This window comes from Atheta coriaria, unplaced genomic scaffold (genome assembly GCF_025399875.1).
Source record: "Atheta coriaria isolate IRGN ID8LTWV9N9 unplaced genomic scaffold, Caltech_Dcor_3.1 hic_scaffold_6_pilon, whole genome shotgun sequence".
In the NCBI taxonomy this organism is placed as follows: domain Eukaryota; kingdom Metazoa; phylum Arthropoda; class Insecta; order Coleoptera; family Staphylinidae; genus Dalotia; species Dalotia coriaria.
In genome coordinates, this window is record NW_027045448.1 from 3,383,226 (window position 1) to 3,406,295 (window position 23,070).

At 37.3% G+C, this 23,070-nt stretch overlaps 1 protein-coding gene across 2 annotated transcripts in view; it reads right to left on the bottom strand.

The window, feature by feature from the left end:
- Positions 1-15,492: 15,492 nt before the first annotated feature.
- The window catches only part of LOC135793922 (protein apterous-like), a 46,034-nt gene continuing 38,456 nt past the window's right edge, over positions 15,493-23,070 (bottom strand). For both annotated transcript variants that reach the window (XM_065305049.1, XM_065305048.1), the window contains exons 4-5: positions 21,030-21,238; positions 15,493-17,493 (exon numbers count right to left, since the gene is read on the bottom strand). In XM_065305049.1, coding sequence (XP_065161121.1) covers positions 17,281-17,493; positions 21,030-21,238 — 422 coding nt within the window. In that variant the 3' untranslated portion in view covers positions 15,493-17,280. The remainder of the gene's footprint in view (positions 17,494-21,029; positions 21,239-23,070) is intronic.

Sequence of the window (23,070 nt, forward strand, 5' to 3'; positions counted from 1 at the left end):
GCCCTCAAGGCAAAGCATACATACGTAAAACCAAGTGAAATTTAATTTGAAATGAAATATGAAATATAAATATTTTTAAAATGTAGAAAATATATTTTGCGGCGGAAATTCGAAAAAATGAAGTTGGGTAAGTACATGAATAGTGTAATTGTAACGTGCTTGTCGTGCAACAGGCGGAAGAAGGCGTTAGAACGAAATGTCAGTGCCCGTACAATAAATGGACTTCCACTGGGATGTACTCGTCGCATTTAGTAATTGCTTGTGCCGCCTGGCGTCTTCGCCCAGTCCCACAAGGCACAAACAATTACCGTGCATGTTGTGCTTCATTCTATATTTCTTTTATTTTCATTTGTTTTGTTGGACTCGCGCTGCCCGACTTGATTATCGCTTAAATTAGTTATTTATATTCGTAAATGAGTTAATAGCTATATAAACTTGATTTATTTCATGGCATATTTAGATTTGAATGAATAATAATTTGATACGAAAGAGATTATAACGCGATTAAACCTACTCAGTGAATATAACTGCAACAAAACTCAAAGCATTCGTAGTTACCAATCTGTTTTTTTTGTCTAATTTCTATTTTAAATTTTTCATTGTTACGCTACGAGGTTTTATATATTCATACGCTATTATCTTTAATTGAAGTTGAAATCTACTTGTTTTTAATGTTTTTAAATTTTTTATTTAAATTCCTAAAATTTGCAGAAAATATGGACATTCATTTAATAATAGTTTAATTGTGAATAGTGATTTTTGGAAGAAGTCTAAGTAACGTCCCCTCAATTTCTGCCAACCGCAAACAGGATAAACGGAGGCAAAGCATCACTTCTGATGAATAAATAACTTTATTATGACATTTCACACAAATGATCTTTGCTTTTACAAAAACAGAAATTTTATTTTGTTCGTATAGCTTAGACTGCATGATTCTTTTACGAGAAGGTACGTCGGCACCTGAAGCGTGTGCCCAACGCTAATATATTTGTGTACCTGCTTATTTGGATAGTTATGCAAATATTAACATACCTAGGACTGAATCGGAAATTTGTTTTGGAATTTTAATCTAAAATAACCTCACCCACGCGCCTACAAATTACAAAACATAACGAACGCTTGGCCCAAGATGATACAAATACTCGCCACCGCTAACCAACAAAAAAACAATAAAACATAAACCAATACACCAAACACATAAACAAATAAACAAACAAACGAACGTTAAAGGTAGAAGGGCCATATTCGATAAGTTATTGCTGATGTGCAACGCGTTGTGATGAAAAGGTAAAAAATACACTCAAGTCAATGAGAGAAACAAAGCAAAAAGCAGAAGGATGGTTAGCCTAAAGAAAGTCATAAATTGTGTTTCACTTTATTCGTTTCATATGCCGTTGCATCGGCCGAAAGGGATGGGATTCAATTTGTAAACCAATTTAACTCGCCGGCAATAAAATATATTGGTTTAGCAGTTCCAGCCCGGTACTCATAACGCACGCATACATATTCAAGCAAAACATGATGCGATAGTGTGAGCTTAAAACACTGATAGCTGATATATATGTATATATTCATAATTCATAAACAAACATTTAAAAATGCTCCGTAAATCATAATTTCGAAACATTCAGTGAAATAAATAGACTTGTGGATCCTTAAATACATTTTTTCTACTTCCTCCTTCAAAGCGTCACTTTTTCCACGGTTTAGAGACACAAAAATTGTCAATTGTCAATTTAGTCACGGCCGGCTAAGGCTATGACTTTAGTACCTACTTTTCAAGTACGGGATGGAGCTTGCGACTGCGCATTTGCACAAGGCCATATGAAATGTCATGCGCCCTTAGTCAAACAAAACAGCATGCCTTTACATTTTATATTTTCATTTTCCAGTAGTGTACAAATAATGATAGAAGTTTTAAAACACTAAAACTTAAATATGCAAATAGAGTGGAAGTAGAAATAAATATATAATAATAAATATATAATAGAAATAATAAATAACGTGGTTAAAGTGCCGTTTAGTGCACTGAACAGGTAGGTATATAATGCATTGAAATTTAATTATTTACAATGTGAATGAAATTAATTCATTTGCCATTAGCCGTAGTACATAAATATTAATTTCAATATTTTTCATATTTATAATATAATAGTGCACAATGTATGCATTTTCTATATTAATTAACTGCCGTGTGGCAATCGTTATGTTAATTTCAATGTCGGGTACCTAAGCGCGCGCAAGAGCCATAAATAATTGTTAAGTGATCATCAAGGATCGGTCGTTATTTTATTCAACCGCAGATGCATTTAACAATGTTCATCAGTTTATCATATGTATTAGTCCATTTTTAATTGTTATTCAACATTCAAAAGCGATGTGATAAATTCTATTTAATATGTTTTTGGGGTGTTCTTTATTTGAAAACCGATATTTACGAGTGCAATGTGCAAATAATCGAGTTTCAAACCCCGGAAAGCAAAACGTCGTAACTCTTACAAGTTTAATGAAGCCCATCGCCCTAGCCTAACCGCCCAAGCTTCGCTTTTCAATTAAAGAGTGCGACGCTCGGTTAATTTTCTCGTCGAAGGTGTGATTTCGGCGTCAGAATGGTTCGCGCAGAGGCGGTGAAATGCACGATGAATAGTGTCGGATGGCGCCAGTGCGGCTCGAAGACGTTTCGTATTTCTCACATGTTTGTTTGTAGCCCCCAGACAACACCATAAATCGGCAAAGAACCCACATCCCACTTCAATTTCAACCAGAGGAAGGCAAAAAGGAAACACTTGGAAATGATTATTGAATTCCTGAGCATTTGAATTTTCATATTTATTTCATTGTTATGTCCTGTATTCACATATTTTAATATTAGGTTGTTTTTGCTCAATTTATTTTATGTTTAGAAATATGCACAATATCTCTAGCCGATGACGCACGTTGTTTTCATATTTTTTAATTATGTAACTTTAACAATTTAACATTTGATTTTCAGAATGAAAGATATGAAAAAGAATAAACCAGAGGCGACGACATTGAGATCTGCCTACAGACGCGAGTCGGCATGTGGTTGGTTTACGTATGAAATTATTTGGATAGAACTACGTTAATAATTCACAAAACAGGCGTGCACGCAGCGTTTCGTTCACTCATTCTTTTGCAATTGTGGGAGGCGCTATGTAGCGCGTACGCTCGTAAAACATCTTTTTTCTTTCCGGATTGCATTTATGTACCTATATAGGTACTTACATACAATAAGATCTTGTATGCATTTATGACTTGCTTGGGCGTCATGAATGTAGCTCCGAGAAACTTCATGATGTTAAAAAACATCATAAAATATGCCATGTGGAGTGAACACTGTGCACATACAAATCCAAATTTGATATGAGTTGGGTAATAGAGCATTTAATTTGCAACCTATTAACTATTAGCAGCTTAGATTAAATTAATATCTCTGACCTTTGAAGGTGTCTTTGTTGAATTATGATGGTGCACAAATCGGTTTCCGTCTTGGCATTGGCTTCACGTAATTGTACGATGATAAACTCGTTGTTTGCTACGATTTGTAGCTATGCGAACCAACAGAAAATTCTCCCATGAAACGATGATTCGGTGAAACTTATTGCGGCAACTGAAAGAAATCTCTTGAGCAAATACAATTAGCGAGCAGCACGGTCTTTATGGATGGCGCGAGGTAGGAGAGATAATAAACGGGTTTGAAGGTGCCGAGACGCCCCTGGCTTCCGAGCGGCGTTTCGTCGGATAATAATAGGTCTGCTCTTCGGCGACCACTTCGAAACTTCGAATCTATTGAAGGAGCAGTGGCGACGTTTGAAAGTTTCCAACTCTGCCAGCATGTGTTGATGTGAGGAGACTACGGCATGTGTGGAAAAGATATACTAGCATTTTTTCATCTTTGCAAATGGCAGAACTACTTGTTTCTTTAGGTACCAAAGGGTCTGCTTAAAGTTTGTGCCGTTTTGCTTTTCTTTTGAGGAGAAGTGACCTAGTAACATCATTCACAAAAATAATAAAACCATGAAGGGCCGTGCCTTGCCAGGCGGTAGGTACTAAAATTATAGCCGTAGCTACATCATTAACAATAAAATTATTAACAACTCTAATAGGTACACAATTATCCCAAGTAATCAACTGGTTTTTGAATACTTTTTTTTATTTTTTGTACTGCGTTGCGTGTTGACAATGATCACAAAGACAAGTATTGGTGGAATGAACGCAAAAACATAACCTCAGTTAGTCACACGCTTGGTAGTATCGTGGATACTTTAATGAGTTGACACAGATGGACTGTTGCTCATTTATTGAATCCCATGTTTTTTGCGTGGTTTTATGCCTCCACGCGATCGAAGCAAAATTGATAATTCACCTATTAAGAGTCCTAATATTGCTGAAATTGATCCAAAAATAGCCGTGGGCCATTGGTTAAAACCGATGAAACTTTATTTCAAATCAATGCAGTATTTCAGCATCGTTTTGAAATTTATTTTGGGATGCAAGTCGAAACTTGACATTTTCTATCGTTCCTACCTTGTTACTTTGTTATCCAGCAACCGACATCGTTTTTCACTATCTCACAGAAGACCTCTACTAAAACTGGATTATGGTGGTATCTTTGCGAGTGTAGTAAAAATTGATGACAGAAGCCTTCTATATAAATACCGCTTGCCGGGCGTCGACTGGACACTTGACGTCTCAGTTTGTCGATTTTAACAAAACTTTGCAATTAAGACATCTTTTCAAGCGGTGAGCCGCCACAAAGTCCCCGCGTTCATAATCGCTTTAAATCACTTTATAACAATCATTAAAATCGATTCAGCGCGTATGCGCTGGCGGCGCATAATCAAGATGATATTCGAATGTTTGTTGAAAGCCAGAGGCCTAACTCGCTAACGTACAAATCATGAGCGCAAACAAATGAACATGGAGATGAGTGATGAGCGTTGCCGACGCGCGTTCACCATTTCAATATCAACGGCATTTTCATTCGCGTCTTAAAGCGGGTTTTGTTTGCGCCGCTTTTTCAATCGCGTTTTGTACTGCTGTAGTAGAGTTGGTAAGGGTATGATGAGCATCTCTTGTCTACTCGCGTGCTTACACCCATATAGGTACAGAGTTATAAAACTGCAAAATGAGTCAAAAAAGCGATGGTTGTTTGCATTTGTTTGCGCAGCAGTTCCTATTCTGACTGATTGCCCGGTGGTAACTGCGTTAGCCGCACGACTTATGGACCAGTGGACCAGGATAAACAACTGGGGACGTCATTAATCATTCTTTCTATTAGATGTGATCAATACATGAGTAATGTGAAGCGACAATACCCACAACAAAAATACTAACTTTATACATACGTACTGATTGTGGTTTTGGAACCGCATATGATTTTGCAATCAGCAATAATTATAAACTCTTATTTTATTTATTTATTTAATGTTTGCTGCAGCAATGCATTTTTGTTGGTTGTTGTTATCTAAGCTTCTACCACTTAGTTACTTATTTTCATTCGGCAAATATGACTAAACGATGTGTCGCCTACGATAGGCATGTCGTACGCACTTACGCAATTTGCATCTTAGACGATTTATTTGCCCGTTTGCCGACGAAAGCTGTGCACGTAAAAGAGTTTACAGCCAGGAACAACTTCGGCAACATTTTTGTGTTACGATTATCAACCTAGAATAAATTTTGCATTATTTATGTACGGCACTACAGCAAACTTAAAAATAAAACTTCGTATTATCAAGTTTGCTTTCATTAATTATTTGGTTTTGTTGTGGTATAAGGTGTGTATCCGTAATTGAAAATAATTAATTATTTATCAAGAATATGTATTAGGTATATAATACATTAGGCTCGGCGCGTCTTTTGAGCATGCAAAGGCACAAGATAAAATTAAAACACGAACGGAAATAATATATTTATTATTTAATGTTTTCGCCAGCAACGAGAAACTTTAAAGATGGTTTCGAATTCGAATTTTATTTAAAATCGAATTGATTTTTAAATAAAATTTACCATAAAATACACATTTAATTATAAATTGATGACAAACGAATGTTGGAAATTAATTTATAAATTCATCTGTCGACGTCCATAATTATTACAACAAAGCAGAGCACAATGCGTTATCGCTTGCATTCATATTCCTATGTATGCATTCTAGGAGAACGTGATGAAAGTGCATGATACATATGTGTGTGTGTTTTATAAGATGAAACAATTAATTTTGATTATTTGGAACCTGAAGCATTTGTACCCTAGTTGTACGTATCAGAAGTTGTAGACATTGGGAATAAAGAAGCAGCAAGTCACGGAGATGGTGTGACAGCGTTGTTCGCGAGCACCTTACGGCTTCGTCTCCGTGTAGTGTCGATGTAGTGGCGTTTGTTTTGTCGACGGCGTGTTGTAGTGCTGCACGTACGCTGGAAATCATTTACATCTCTTACAACTCGCGCGACGGTCACACCTTACACGACAGGTAAGCGAGGCGCGAGGCCGTGGAAATAGTTGAACGGTGCTGAGCTGTGCGCACGCAAAAGGAAAAAGGTTGCACAAGGAGCCGCCAAGTTGTTGGTTCCAATGTTCCATTCCCACTAACAAACCGACGACAACGCACCGTGCACCGAGAGCCGGCACCACATAACATCAAGCCACGCATTTTATTTGGCACCTTCTCTTTCCCAACCAAATCAATGGCTTCGACGACTCCTTCACATTGCGGGGACTTTTTCAAGCTCCTTTAAGTCTTTCTCTCTTACTATATCTTATTGCTCTGAGTGATTTTTAAAGCATCTGCACGTCCGTATTTTTCTTGGTGTATTAACGTTTTGTTGAGGAATAGTTTTTCGTACAGTTTTAAAAATTATGGATAATGGTTAACTCATACTTGTATTCTTCATTGTGATAACCTTATTTCTTTTTTGAGGTATCCCTTACATAAATTACTTACAAGTTTAAGTTTTAAATGTAAGCTTGGATTACATTGCGAAAAATCGTTTTCAATTCAAAGTTTGAAATCTTGATTAGAAGCAGTCTGAGTTCTAAGTTATTAATTTATCTTTGCTTCATTATGTTCATGCGCCGCACGATTTTGATGTACGCAAAGTGAGATATAATCAAATCTTTGATATAAATTCGAATGCTGTTCAAGTGGTGCACCGCCGACACAAAAGGTAAACAAGTGGCGGGCATTTAAACGGCGTAAAATGTGTACGGTCATCTTGCGCTCTTGTGCACAAAGCAGAGTTCTGACTTCAATCTGGCGCGGCAGAGCTATAGCGCGGTAGCGTAGCTCCCGTGGTTTTTTTCCCGTACAGTCCACGGGATCCTTGCCATACCTCCAATTCCCCTACGCCACTTACACACCATTTCCACATTGCACGCCGTCATTCTCGTGACGCAACTCTTTCTATCTTATTTCTTTCGTTTCATGATGCCACAAATGGCGGTATTAAACAAATATTCAGCGCTCGGCAGATTGAAAGCACCATAGTCAGCCCGTCGACAAACAGAAGTTTAAACGGTTGGGAAACAGTTGTTTAGTCATGCCGTAAGGATGTGGTCGAAGTGGTAGACTTTTCGGTTGTTCGACATGTCATCGCGAATGCCGGTGAATACCTAATGGATAAAAACTAAATTATGATTTATGACAGTGAACGAAGTTGTGTATTACTGGAAACTGTGAAAATATTACTAGATTTTGTTGCCTTGTTGTGAAAAAAGGGTCTTTGGCACCTGTGTGAAGTAAGCAATACGAGTTATGTTTGCTTTAGCATTATTCGTAATTGTAAATATCATGATTTCCTTCGGACACTTGATCTGCAATTAATATTAGATTACATAATCTACATTTTCGTTTGTAATGTATAAGTTTCCCGTATATCTACTATCTCCCACATGACTAAAGAGTGCTTTCGTAGTTTAAAATATTTTAGTCACGGCTTAAACTACCAATTTTTGGGTCACAAAACTAGGGAAAAACTGGTGCTTCAAAGTTAAAAGTAGAAAAATATTCTAATTGAAAGTAAGTTAGTAATAAGAGTGGATTTTGTTATAGATTCATACTTTGGGAACGAATTAACGCGGTACGTGTTTGAATTTGAATGCAATTATACTCTTCTCTAATAGTAAAAAGCGCATTTGTAGCAAGTTTGATAGCACGTCTTTCTAGATGAGGGGAGATGGCGCTCAAACGATGTTCGATGCACCTGCTTGTGGATTATTTATGTCCTCGCTGGCATATATAAAAATAAAAAGGGAGTTGCTAGACATGGATTAAAAGTTCGTAAAGATTATGTACTTACCTACTAGTATGAACTTCATTGCATGCCTTTTTCTTTGTTTCCACGCATCTCACATAATTAAGGGTTGCATATTCTCTACAGCAAAATTGGGTAAATGAATCAAAAGGTTTTTCCCAAGTATAAAACATACAAAAATATATATATACCTATATGAAAATGTCGATGAGCGTAATACGAGAAGGTACTTGTCACTCATATTATTCCTGATCCCGGAAATGTTTTGTGCTCATTGCGTTTTGTAAAGAGAACGAACGCTAGACGTACGGCGCGAGCGGGTGTGCCCACCCTTGGACGCACGTGGCCGACACGCTCGTAATGTAAACCCATTCATTAGCGCAACCACAGGGAAAAATCCCGGCGAAACATTATGTTTCATGCTCCCATACTTCCATCATTCAACTTGTTAATAGGAGGGTGGCGCGTGACCAAGCCATAGAGCACACGCGCATGGGGTTGTAAAAACTGCGTCAAGGAGGTTTATCATGCCCTCTGATTAAAGCGCATCATCACAATTTGATTATGTTGAAATTACTCTTAATGTGGATTTCAAGAAAAGGTAAAAAAATTAACACGTGTACCAAAGTTTTTGGTGCTCTTGGTATAACTTCAACTTGATATATCCTAATAACATATCGTGTGATGTAAGCATGCTCTGTAGGTGTAAAAATCGATGTATCTTGGCTCCATTCGTTTGGTGGAATCATTTGGTAAAATTAATATCTGAAAAACGAAGTGTACGCACGGATATTAAAACGATAAATTATTAATGCGCCGGCGCGACTTATGAAAAATCGGCCGCACAAGTTGTGCGCGCAGGGGGGTTATGTTTCGGACGCACCCGGTGCTTTTCGCCTCAAAGAGCCCCCTCCGACTGTTTTATCGACGCAGTGCGGACGAATGATAATTACATGACAACACGTGGTTTATCGTTTTGCATTCGGCGGTGGGCCCGTTGCGCCGCGCATGCCAACAGATTTACGATGAGAACGCGTGCACGCCGCACGCAGTCGAAACGCATTCAGTGCCTCGCAAAGAGATAGACCGCCTCGGCGCGTACCGAAAAAAGCCCAAGAGGTGCGTACCTTGGTTGTGTGTCGTACGATTTTCGATTATGCGATATTCGTAGGAGGAGTGCGCCGCCAGCAATTTTAGTTTATCGGCGAAATTACGAGTTTACCCTGCTGTCAAGCATAGAATCATTTGTTTAAATTGGTTATATTTAAATGCTTAAACTATTTACTGGTAATGTATTTTCGGTAAATTATTTTATATTTTATGAAGAAGTCAACTTGATTTTATTTAGCAAATTTTTTATTGTTGGGGATGGAGATATTTATCAACGATACAATACGACACGTAGCGTAAAAGTACCGTATAATATTTCTCTAAGGCGCGTGTGACAACAAGTTCTCAGTACAAGTAGTTCTTTGTGCTTTAATGCGCAACTTTTGACATTGCATTTTAGGGTGTAGCATCAAAAAAGACCTCGAGAGTAAAACACCCTAATATGACCAATTATACCCTCTAACATTCGTTGAACATGTCACTTGTATCATTGAATAGGATAACTAGGCCTAAGTACAATTAATCAATAAAATAGTACAAAATAATGATTTGTAGAGCATTTTTGCTCAATTTAAATTGTTATCTATATTTTATACTACGAATATGTTTTAATAAATTTGTGATAATTTGTCACAATTATTAACATTTATCCAATGAAGCAATATAGGTAAATAGGTATGTGCTCATATTACCAGTTTGCTAAGATTTACAAAACCAGAAAAATTATTTAGTAAAATTAAAGTTTATTAACACATCGAATGTAAGCAATAGAAAAGTTAACATTTTATGTTCAAATATGGTACCCTGATGCAGTCTTAGTCTAACAAAGCACTTTTGACTTCATGATGTGTTTATTCTTTATATTCAGGAACATTCTTCGACATAAGTAGGTAGGTATAGTTCATTATTTCAATGTCGCAATAACAATTTCGCTCCAAAGCTAGGGATCGTTTTGCGTTTGAATGCGTGTTCAACATTTAAGCTTAGCTTGATTACTACACATTCGCACCGTTGCAATAAAAGCTGGCATAAAGAAATGTTTGATTGCATGTTGTCGATGCGGATTATTAAATTTTTGCTTGCTGACTTGAAAGCTTCGATAACTCGACTCGATAAGGACCAATGCCAGAAACCTAAATGGTCTAGAACGAATTCATCGTTCCAGTGTTTGAAATTGCTAAACAATTTTTATATTTAACATTTTTTACTAAATCTTTTATAAAATTTTATTCATTTTTAACCATACATCCAGGAACTCTTAATTTGTTAACAAATTTACACTGATAATGATAATTGATTAAATTGCTCCCCCAAATGCAGCCGTTTTATCCACATCATGAATCTATGACGTCTAGGCAATACGATTCATATCCAATTTTCCAGTAGCATATGTTTGCCTTTATGGCCCTCAACTTGATGCCTTCATTCTTCTTCCCCTTGAATATTCTCTGTGGACGGAGATAATCCACATAGGCAGTATTGCTAACAAACGCTAACAAAGGGGCCGAATGCTGTGCGATACCGTGGACAAGCCCCCAAAGACACCCCAAAAACAGTTCAACATGATCTACTGTGACAGTAGCGTATTAATTCGCATTGTCGCTAATTGAATGGGTGATTTCTACCAGACCGTATCAGCCAAAATCGCAGATAGCAGCAAGAGGGTGAATTGATCACCATTCAGCGGCTGGTAACCATGGCGAAAACACTTGACAGAACCAGAAGTACCAAAAAATAACAATGAAGCATAAAATATATTAACCAAGCACATAAGTGAGATGAAGCAATGATAAACACGAAACTTTTAAGGGGTTAAACTACTAAAAGGCTGGTACACGACTTGATTAGCGCATTTGTCATTTTTTTTTTCATAACACAACAAAAGTTTTAAACATAGGCTGGTCATTAGTGTGTACTTCATAAAATCAGTTCTGTTATGAAGCGTATCAGAATGCCTACATGTTTTTTGGTAATTGGTAAATTAAGCGCTATTGAAGTAGATGACATTGGCTGACTTATAATTCTTTTAAAGATAAAGCGAATTTTATTTAGATGTAAAAGTTTAATGTATTTTTTTTGCTTGAAGATTCAGTTGCTTGATTCAGCCTACCGTAAGGCAGAAAGGTATTATCAATTCAAATGTATTTGAATATTTCCGAATTTTTGAGAATTTGAAAAAAAGTTGCTTCAACTTAAGTGCTGTTTACTCGTAGGTACTAATAGATACTGATGGCATTAAAAAGTCAATTTGTACAAACATACAACACTAAGAGATATTTTTTTATACGCTTAAGCTTAATGTTTACCTACTTATCACACTTGAACATTTTGAAAGCTGCTCGGCTTTATTCTAGATTTATTTGATTCCGCATCACAATCACATTGGCAAATATTGACATACGAGTAGTGTGGAAGATCAGTAAGTAGTATTTGTTGGACACATTTTTAATGGATAGGTCCACCCCACAAAAAAATGTGCGCATAATTTATGTTTTAGATGGTTTTCATATGAATGTTTTAGTGCAACTAAAACACTGGAATAGTCGTGACCTAAAAGGGTGTAATCTAATCAAAGTATTAATATCGTAACTTATGCACATTGCACAGTAGCACATGTGACGGCAGTGTAAGGTAAAAACGACGTGGCATTTAATGAGAATGAATAAAACCCTGTATGTACGATTTTAATAGTCGCTGGACGATTTAAACGCTGAAAGCTCAGGATGTGATGCGAAACGAGCGCCGAGTTTGCACGTACGAAAAATTCCGTTCGCGCCGCTATAAATTGTGCAATTTTAATAATTTCACCGCGGTTCGGACGTAAGTGCACAATAAAGTAATAAAGATAATCATCGTATGCCTAAGCGTCAATCGCAATTATTTTGCTCTACATTATAAGGTTTATGTTCTAAAAGAAACTGTTTAGTATGTTTGACAGGTGTGGTACGAATTGTATATTTTCCAAATTTACAAAATACAACTAATCTCCTCATTGTAGCATGTAGACACTTTTGACTTCTTCCCAAATAAATAATTAAGGCAAACAAGGGGATCTTAAACGGCCAGCTTTGAAAACACACTATTTACATTTCACATGAATAATTTCTTGGCTTTTAATTAAAATGTAAAACATAAGTACCTATAAACAAACATGCAAGGAAATTAAAAAACTTCAAAGGAACAGAAAATTAAAAAAACTTTCTAATTGTTAAAATCCCGTTTTTTTTCTAGATTAATCTCGGAGTAAATTAAATTTTTTAATATTCCCTGAAAACTTTGAATACTTGAGCGTTGAGGAGTAATTTGAGACTTTGTCAGATTTTATTAATCGTGCTTCGGATACAGCGAAGATATAATCATGCCGCTTTCAGTGTGGTTTTATCCTCTTCCAAGTCTTCAAACCGCGACTTGTAATTATCTAATAGTCAAATGACACAAATGTTTACATTTTATGCGTTTTTATAGCTTCTCATAGTCTCAGAGCGTGTTACCAGTGCTTGAGTATTTCAATGGTAAAGCAACATTTTACAAAATATACTTCAAAGAAAGCTATTGGTATTTGTGTGTGAATATGATAATCCGTTTTATCGCTCACGTGTTAATACATATGTGGATATGCTCTTTTCTAGGTAAAAATGCTACCGAATTGACAGTCCAGCAATCATGTCCACAGCCAATAACACATGCATTCCTCGTTTTTAAAACCGAATACAGCATCGACAAGCAAAACGTTTACGATTTTCAATAATTTCGAATCGTAAAATTACTGAGTTAAGTAACGACTTTAAAGTTATCAGCAATCGTCTAGCATTGAATTTATTGCTCGTAAATTTCTTGCACAGTATACGTAATGATTAATAAATTTAAATATTCTTATTTTTTAAATATTTATTGATTATAAAACTTATAAATGCAAACCGTAGCATCCATCCTTTGACAAAAAAGACTTCAAGACTTGATAAATGGACAAACAAATTTAATATTCCCATCAAAAAAATGTTGAGATGGTTGTTGAGAGGCTGTTTGTTTCTTGTTTGAAATGAATGTTCATGTGCTCAACATATGGATGAAGATGGACATACTTTTCTTGAAATTCTCTTTATTTGTTTCTAATGTAGAACGAGCCGCTTTTGCATGCGCCTTTGATTGATGGTTGTCAGTGACCCGTGTACGGCTGCAAACGTCTTTTAACATATGCACACCGTTGCCAGACTGCTTTCGACAAGACTTTATAAACTCACTAAATTTGTCAGCCCGTTATAATGATTCGTTCTGTGACTAAGTTTTTCAGTAAGCATGTAAGCCAGCAAAAAAGCTAAAAGTGTGTTTTTAGTGGCCACAAATGAATAAATAACATTTTCAAGCAAAGTAGCTTTATATTTAAAACACATGCTTGGTATTACAAGCGACTGAAAACATCGAAACGTCAAATTGCCAATTGCTTGCTTTACAAAACCATCCACGTTTTGTTGGAATTCGTTGTTACTAAGATAATGCTGTTAATGTCATGTTAGACATGTTTAACAAATTTTTTGTAAACAAAATTTCATTAGAAAAATTTTTGAGTTTCCGTATTCATACTCATGGAAATAAAACCGTATTTATAAAAAATAGCGAGCAAAATATGAAAAGTTCCGGCGGAACTCGAAAACTGGAATCGGGCAGAAGTATTACCATCGCGCCGTTATTTTTCGTCAAATCTCGTCCGGGAATGTCAGATCGACGCGCGACATCCACGATGCGCGCGGTTGAACTGTGTGCGCAATCGGATTACAGTCAAACATTTTTCGTTAATGATGTGAAGTTTTCGAGCGCAGCGCCTGTGCGTTTTGTGATGGGCTGTGACGAAAAATTCAGACGTTCCGTTGATTTATTGCTCGCCGATGCTGCCATGGCACGGCTCCGAGCGTTGAGCACAGGAAGCCCCTTGTTTCAAAAACTCAACTGTCATTAATAACTCGCGCCGAAACGAAATGAAACCGAGCAACGTGCACCTATCATACACACTCACCAACTTACACATGCGTTGGCAATGAGAGCATAAAATGCGCAGAAAGCCAGGTAGAGCAAAGCGAACATGCGAAATTCGGAATTTGACAAGCAAAGTCGGTCAAAGAAAAACAATCCAATTGATATATAAATTTATATACATATACATTTTATCTATATCAATTTTATCTATATCTATAACAATAAAAATGAATTGAAAAATCTGTTGGTAGTCAACAACGCGTAGATTAATTTGGCCAATTCTTTTTTTAAAATGTTCGTTTGAGTCCAAGGATGGTTTACGGCGAGAAAAATTTGAATAATTGCAGAGAAAACCCTAAACCTTCTTATAAAGTAGGCGCAAACTATAACCGCATGTTTAAAACTAAAGAATTGTGAGTAGTTTAAATGCAAGCACAAGTGGACCGACATTGTTACAATAACACAAAATGTGTACACACAAGGAGGCCGCGCATAAATCTCAATCAGCCGTAATTAATTTCTCACGAACGTGCAATGAGCGAACGCAAACGACGCACGGTACGGTAGGTAAGCAATCATCGGTCGCGAACAAGAGAAGCTTGATTGAGACGTCAGCGCCTCAATGGATGCGCACAAGGTAATATTAATAAAAACGCGGTAATAAATTACCAGTGTTACCCTCGTCTATTCCCATATATGAACGTAAGCTCACGTTCACTAACCCATAAGCGTGCGAGTCCTTTTCACCAACATCCTTGTCTGCAGCGGTTTCTGAAGCGCCCCGGTGCATGTGAACACAAACCCATGAAATGTAAGAAAAGAGGCACTGTAGAGACGCAGCATAATGATGACGATGCACTTGCGGTAACCAATAATTAAATTATTTCTTGTGGATGGAATAAACGCCTGTGATAGCGATGGAAGGGGATGTGATCGGTAGCTGTGATTGGAACGAGCAATAAACCACATCATTATATCACGTTTTTATTTAATTCCCATCGTTTCCTATCGTCTTTGCCCGTATTTAACGCTATATTACTTAAATCCATCATTCATCTTTGACCATTGGCCAAATTTAATTTAAGCTTTGTAAAATGTATCGAATTATAAAAGGAAGAAATAAATACTCGGCACATTGTTTTTTATTTTGTATAGTTTATTAATTAATAGGAATATGCTACCACCTTGTGTTGGTTTCTGTCCTGTAGGTACAAAACATGATATTTGCAGGTGTGTCTTGTTTGTGTTTTGTCGTTTTTTATATGTCAATATTTGAGTGAATAAAAAATGACCGCTCTAATATGTAAAATATGTCTTGTGGATTTTTTTTTAATTGTTCTATAATCGCAAATCGCATGTCTGTACAATCTCATCCTCTTTCACACGCAACACACACCCCTTTATCGTCGAACTCATTTAATTGAAGTGCATTTTAAATATAATAGGAATAAATTAACAAATGATTAATGAATAATTAGTAATGAATAATAATAATAAGAGTGCGGGTGCGTGTTGCTAGAAGACGCTCACATTTTTGTATGTTTAGTGCACCATTTTGAGTGAATATCATTTGCATGACAACGAAACGAACATCAAAATAAATCAAAATTGAAACTACTATAACCATTTGGCGTCATTTATAGGAAGACAATTTGTTAATTTTTAGTCTAAGTTTACACGTTTGATTCGGAACCCAAGAAATATACTGGAAAATTTGACCATTTTGTAAAAGTTTCAAGTGTTTCCCTGTGGAAAATGCAAATAACAGTCATATCGTAATTTTATTCATTTGATGTTGCGTTTCCTTGTTTGTTGCGGCTTGTACTTATCTTAGATTTAACGAAAATCTGTGCAAACGTACTCGTAAATAGTAGGTATGTACCTAGGCGTTAAATAAAACCACACTTTAATAACATCGATTAGGTATTAGGAACAAAAACGTTTCGAATCATTTTGCTATCAGGTACACATACAAGGCAAACGCAAAAAACACCGAAAAAAAACATATAAATAATTATTTACCAGGTAGTAATTGTAATCGCGCGCGCGAGTGCCATCAACATAGGAACATAAAATTTCGCTGTGTACTTTATATAGTTCTGATTTTTTTACAATCTGTCCACTTTTTGAGAAACTTAAAAAAATCTTGTACCTACTCATTCGAGAGAAAAACCTTGTACATGTACATACACTTATTTTAGCTACTTTTAAGCTCGAACAAATAAAAATCATTAAAAATATTATCTAAACAATATTAGTGCGCATTAAATGTAATTCGTGTGTAATGGTGTAATGATATTAGCAGCCTACCGATTTTCGGCTATGGACCTCTAACTTGATAATATCTTGTCTTATGTGTGTCGTGTAGCATGAATATTAATTTTAAAATATAAATAATTAAATTAAATTATAATTGTACATGTTTGCAATCTAATAAATCTCATAATATTGTGTAACTAAGTATAACATTAATTAATGTTTGAAGCATTTCGATTGTGTGATGGAGGGCAACTTAAGAATAATAAATTATGTGTTTTGCACCTTGAGTATAGGAATATGTGCCCCTTCCACGATCATCATTTTATTTACACATTGCTTCATTCCATCTGATTAACTTTGCCACATTCCTTGTTTCGTCGGTTGTTAAATCATGTTTTTTTACATTGTTTAACGTTTTCCTATTTACAGGTCGACTTTTTCGCTTAGTTTATTTCAAAATATATTAAATAAGATCACAAAATGCATCATAAATCACGCACGGTCTTGTTTATCACCAAAAAACCTGCATGTCTTTTATAAATCATGCATCCTTCGTTTTTGTGTGCTTCTTGAATATTTTAAAGTAATTTGTATGTACACCTTAAAATTAAAATTGGAACTTTTTAAGTACGTAACCGAGCTTAGATGAAGGCGGCAGGTCACCTCACGAGCAGTCCAGCGAAGAGGGGCTGCCTGGGGGCAACATGAACGACGGACTGTGTGGATTGAGCGATTGAATGCTGCCCGCCATTGAGCCTGGCCCGGGATACATATCCAGATCGCTGAGGCCATCGATAGAGGAGCACATATCACCGGATTTGCCTTCTTGCTTCAGCATCATCCGTCGCCATTTTGCTCGGGCATTTTGAAACCATACCTGCAACAATAAGCACACAATTTGTCAATTGATATCTCTAGGAGCTTCATTATGGGTGTCACATCAATGTATTACACAGTATTGTTTTTTTTTTTTTCAGTTTAAAGAAAAGATCTGTGGGTAATAGAAAATTACTGCAGCGTCTATAATAGGGTAGATCAAACAAAACGCACGGTTTTCTCATGTGCTTCCTAAAAATTTCAAATGCGTACACGAAGACGACGGTTTCCTGCGCCTGAATGTCTGAAACCTTTACGACTTGCGGTGTTCCTCATCTCCGGCAACGCCATCATATTCACACACTTATGACCATACATAGCCATCGGCCGATTCAACCGCCCCGATCTGTATACGTTTGTGTACAAATGCGGCTTGCGGATGTAAAAAAGCAGATTCCGAATGGAATTCGAAATTGATTCGCGACTATGCGCGGACTTCAAAGTGGAGTGCAAAACAAGAAGTATCTTCTATAGTGGTTACTATTCGTCGGATCAGCGCAGGATGATGGGAATTGGCAAATTTTATTTTTCACCAGAAGCGACCACGCGGTACGTTAAATATTTTACTGAAAGTTGCACGAGTGAGGAGAGGTGACTGAAGCGCTGCATGTGTCGGCCGTTCAAGTGCCTAATACGGTTCCGCTACTATTAATAACAATAAAATAAACGTGCTGATAATAGCATTGCAGGGATACGCCGCTACGTTAATCGGACAAGAAGAGAAAACCTTCTCGTCGTTCGTGCGCAAGTTTTTGTAGCAACGATGCGCGGTGGCTGACCGCCGATCGTGGAGGAATCTCGTTCGGCCGCCCATTATCATTTGTTGCAGTCGGTTTATCTTGCCGTTCGTCAATCGGCAATGCAACTTTTTACGGAATATTTTATTGCCCACTACTGCAGACGACCCGAAAGCGGTGAGCAGGCGCAAACAATGGACGATCCGTCAAAATGGTGAAATAGCGTCGCTCCACACATTGGCGCGAGTAGCAAGCAAATAAACAGTTTTACCGACAGTGCTGTTTTGAAATCAACAATTCGAAATACGTAATTGCCACACTGGTGTAGGTAGGTATGCGTGCATGTGCTCATTACAAATGTAAAATGATGGCTGCATCTACACTTTGTTGTTTGAAAAATATAAATAAATATAAAACTACCAAATGAGTTTAAATATGTTAAATTAAATTTGCTCAGCTTCCAAGAGAAATGCAGAGTCACAAAATGGTTGCCCGAAACGAAATACGAAACATGAAATAGGAAATCCCGAAATTGTCCAGGGATTTTACTTCAAGGGATCATCCCTGCCTTCTAGCATTAGTTTGACTTTGCCTGGAAGGAAATACGGGCGTATGATGCACGCGTTTGCGAAGGCGAATCCTTCGTAATTGGAGTTACTACATCCTGAGGGGAGGAATGATTTATACGCTTCTTTTTTCATGTCGTTTGCTTTTCGTCGTGGGTGGATGAAAGGCGTGCGTTTTGCGTCTGAAACAAATTATTTCCACTGCCAATCGACATGCCAGATAAAAAGTCACCATCCGAGTATTGATTTAGGAACAAAGTAGGCTGGTATCTCCTCACAATGTCATAGTGGGAGAAGACTGGTATTTTACGTTGAGGCAAATTAGTGCGAGCGCTGATGTTGTGGTGCCACTTCTCAAAATAAACATCAGCATGAAAATAAATGCGCACGGTTTGTCGGCATTAATTTACGGTGCCGCATGGATACCATAGGTATTTTTTGTGCACTTTACGGTAATACATCAGAGAGAGAGCCTACTGAAAGCCAAGGCAAGATTAAGTGTAAGTAACGAGATTTAAACCGACCAAAATGTACCCAGCTAAGATTAACTCTAACTATAACTATTAACTTAATAAAATTTGTTCGCATATTAAACGTGAATTAAATATTTATTTTTTGTGCCGTAAGTCACATATTTGTGCGGCCATCTTGTCGCTCTGGTGCGTCTGTCTATTGGTATGATACGAAATTGCGATCGATACGCAATGATATCCTCTGTGTTGCCCATACTTAGTGTGGGGTACGGCGAACACCGAATCGCTGCTTTCCTGCTTTTCTTCAGCGCACGGCCCCGGAATAAGAGAGGAAAGCTGAAACGGCGGTCTCCATGGCAATCAGTCAGCCGGAGAGTCATTTCTCAACGGCGCTGTGCGCGAGGGAGAGTTGCCGCCACGTCGAGCCAGGTCTGGAACAGCCTTGCCGCCTTCGGCAATTAGCAGAAATAGAAATAACTTGCCTTTGTAAATCCAGCAACATATACCTACATGCACACATTCGTTCATCCATTTCCAAACTTGCGTGCAGCGTATCTGATTCGCCGTCGTGTAGGAATTTTCAAGAAATTTATTGACAGCAAATCAAATTTTGAATTTTTTCCCGAATTTGGATTTAAACCGAAAATGAAATATAGCTACCTACACATACGCTCACATACTCAGCAAAAACAAGCCGCATATCGAAACAGAATTATTGAAGTATAGTTAAATTGGACTTGAGAGCCTTGGTGCTTGGCTTTTTAGTCGTCATGTTATCTTGAAATAAGGGCCACCCCTTAACGAATACTCCCCTCCCCGACTTCACCTCTGTGTGGAGGTGCACATCCATAAGCCTGCGTCGATTGCTGTGTGAATGCAAGGCAAGACAAACAGCGGCAGCCGAGTGAAAGATTTTAATAGACCCAGTTTTTTCATTCGTTTCCTACGCTGGAAGCACAGGTCCTTAACAAGTATTCCGAAATCGCCTGCCCACGGGAAAAATTTCCCCTTTAAAAATTTTCGGATCCATGGAACACTCGGTAACCTCGAGCATAAGAGGGAACGTAGTCACGTGCGCTTTATTGCGCCATGCAAATAATGAAAATGAGTCCTCATCGTGCGCGCCGCTCGTTGCACGATTGTTTAACTGAACGAAAATCGAGGAAACGCACGAACTCCTTACTGCGCGACGATGGCAAAAAACGCGCTGAATTCACACTTTGCTTTTCTGCTCCCTCTGGTTGTTTGCTCAGCCTAATGAATGTAGCGTCTATCCAAGACGACGGCGCCAACGTCATAGCGTCGATTTTTATAATTTTCTATATAAAATTCAAACATAAAATATTTTATTACGACTCGGAAATTTCGGTATTAATGACGAGAAAAAGTTAAAATAAAAATATATGAGCAAACAAGTGTAAGTTTTTCTAAGCGCGTTTATATACCGTTAAGGTTGCCACAAAACGCGCGCGTTTTACGTATGAATAACAAGGCCTCATAAAATATTAATTTCGAGCACGGACCGAGACGAAACATGCACATTAATTCCCATATTCACAGAGTCTATGCATAACCGTGCAAGATATTATGCCAGGTTCTTCAGGCAACCAAATAAATATTGAATAATATTTTGACCAGCATTAATGATGTAATAACCTAGAGAATTCACTCTAGTACTCGTAATTTCAGAAACTTAGCAGGAAAACGGGTTCCCCCATGGTTTTTAAATCCTAAATTAAAATATTTTGAAGATTTACTCACTTGCAATACCCTCTTGGGCAGTCCAGTCTTTTGCGATAAATGTTTCAGATCCTTTGCGTCCGGGTTGTGATTAATAGCAAAGTAGGACTTCATCGTTCTTAGTTGATGATGTTTGAAGGAAGTGCGCATTCGCTTCGTCCGTTGATTGCCGCCCATGTGGCCGCCCGGCGATCGCCCGAACGGCATGTCCAAGTACTCGGAATTTAAATCTGCAACAGGCGAACAAATCCAATATTTAATAAAAACCTCACTTGTCTTCAATCAACTGGTAATGATCAGGTGATAAAAAACATGCAATGTCTGTGGGGTATTTTTTTAATAACTTCAATTCATTCTTCTATAAATATGAAAGCCTTGTGCTCTAAGCAAGATTTAAAAAAACGCTACTGTGTAAGGACACTATTAAATGAATTATTCATAATTCATGTAAATACTACATCCTCATAGACGTTGTACACAATGTGAGCAAACCATTATTTATATATTGCGCATATATTTATACATTATTTATTGCACCGAACGAATGATTCTACTTGCGATTACTAGTGCTAACAAGCACCAAGAACCAAGGTGATTAGTATTATCAAATTGCAAAACAAAATGGTTGCCCCAGTAGGTTATCGAACGTTAAACATTCCCGTAATAAATTTTCAATGCTCTTTGTTTCCTTTGGTTCAAAAGGAAAAAATGACGGGAATCCAAGAATCTATTTAGCAGGCGTGGTATGCGATCTAATTAACTCCCGAAAACAGCTACCAAACAAGTCCAAGCAAGGAAGCGGCAATCAAATATCTCATAGAGAGCACCCAAAATCATTAAAATTAAACCATTAATAGGAATGGCATTCCCTTGCGTATCGAAGTAAAGGAAGCGGCTAACAGTGGAATTTTCTAACACGCGGACATTTCTAACGATCCAAATGATTCCGAAGATTCCACGACGCACGGTCCCGAAATGCCTGGACATAAACAAGCCCGCCAAGATGAGAAGATATCTTTCAATCTTGGTCATCGGACCGAAGTATCGAACTACTTAAATTCAAGCAGTAGGTACACACAAGCAAGACGAGCGCGCGCTTTAAACCTACTGATGGAGTTAACAATGCAGCTGTCCATTGTCAATGGATGCGTATCGTAAAAATATAAATTATATACTGATTTAATCAAGATCGCTTTTGCTGCGGTTATTTTCATTGAAAAGCGGACAAAACACGTTTTTTGTTTCTGGCCGTTCATGAGCCACGCTCCTCCTTGTGACACCTTACTGCCGCTGCTCTACTAAATACAATAAAAATCCTACGAATTTTATGTCTCCAATAAATTACCAGAGTAGAGCTCTGGCACGCCACGATAGTTTTATAACTAAATTTAACGACCGCATCCACTGTGGGAAGAAACAACCAGAAAAACCAAAAATGTTTATACTTAGATCGCAACATCGCGTTTGTGTTAAAGTGTTGAAAATTATGGCAAAATATTAAAGAACGTCATTTTGTCATAAAATAAACATAATGATATTTTTCTACTTCCACATAGTACCTACCTAATACTGTAAAAACGGACAACCAAGGCGATGACAATAGTACTTTAGTCACGGGCTTAAGTCACACCCGTGGATAAACTAGCGTTTTAAAGGTGGAAGCAGAAAAAAACATTTAAGAACAAGATCTGTTCGAATAAATATTTAAAATAAAAATATATTTAAAGAATGAACAAGTTTGAACAGTTTTTATCGATTCAATCTAATAAAGCGGTCATCGAACGCATTCTGCAATTTTGTCGCGTCCTTCCGCTGTTATTTCGTGGTCATTCACAGTCGACCAAATTAACATAAAACAGTAAAGTGCGTTTAAAAAAAGTCGTTGTTGGTATCAAATAAATAAATGAATTTAACGATTAATAGACATTCTTGTACTAATGCCATGTTATGAAACCAAATATTACGAATGAAGAAAAAAAACTCAAACACCGTGCGGTAGCTACATATATACCTACAAGTGAAATTAATTTATATGCTAATCCGATGGCTTCGGTTTTATTTT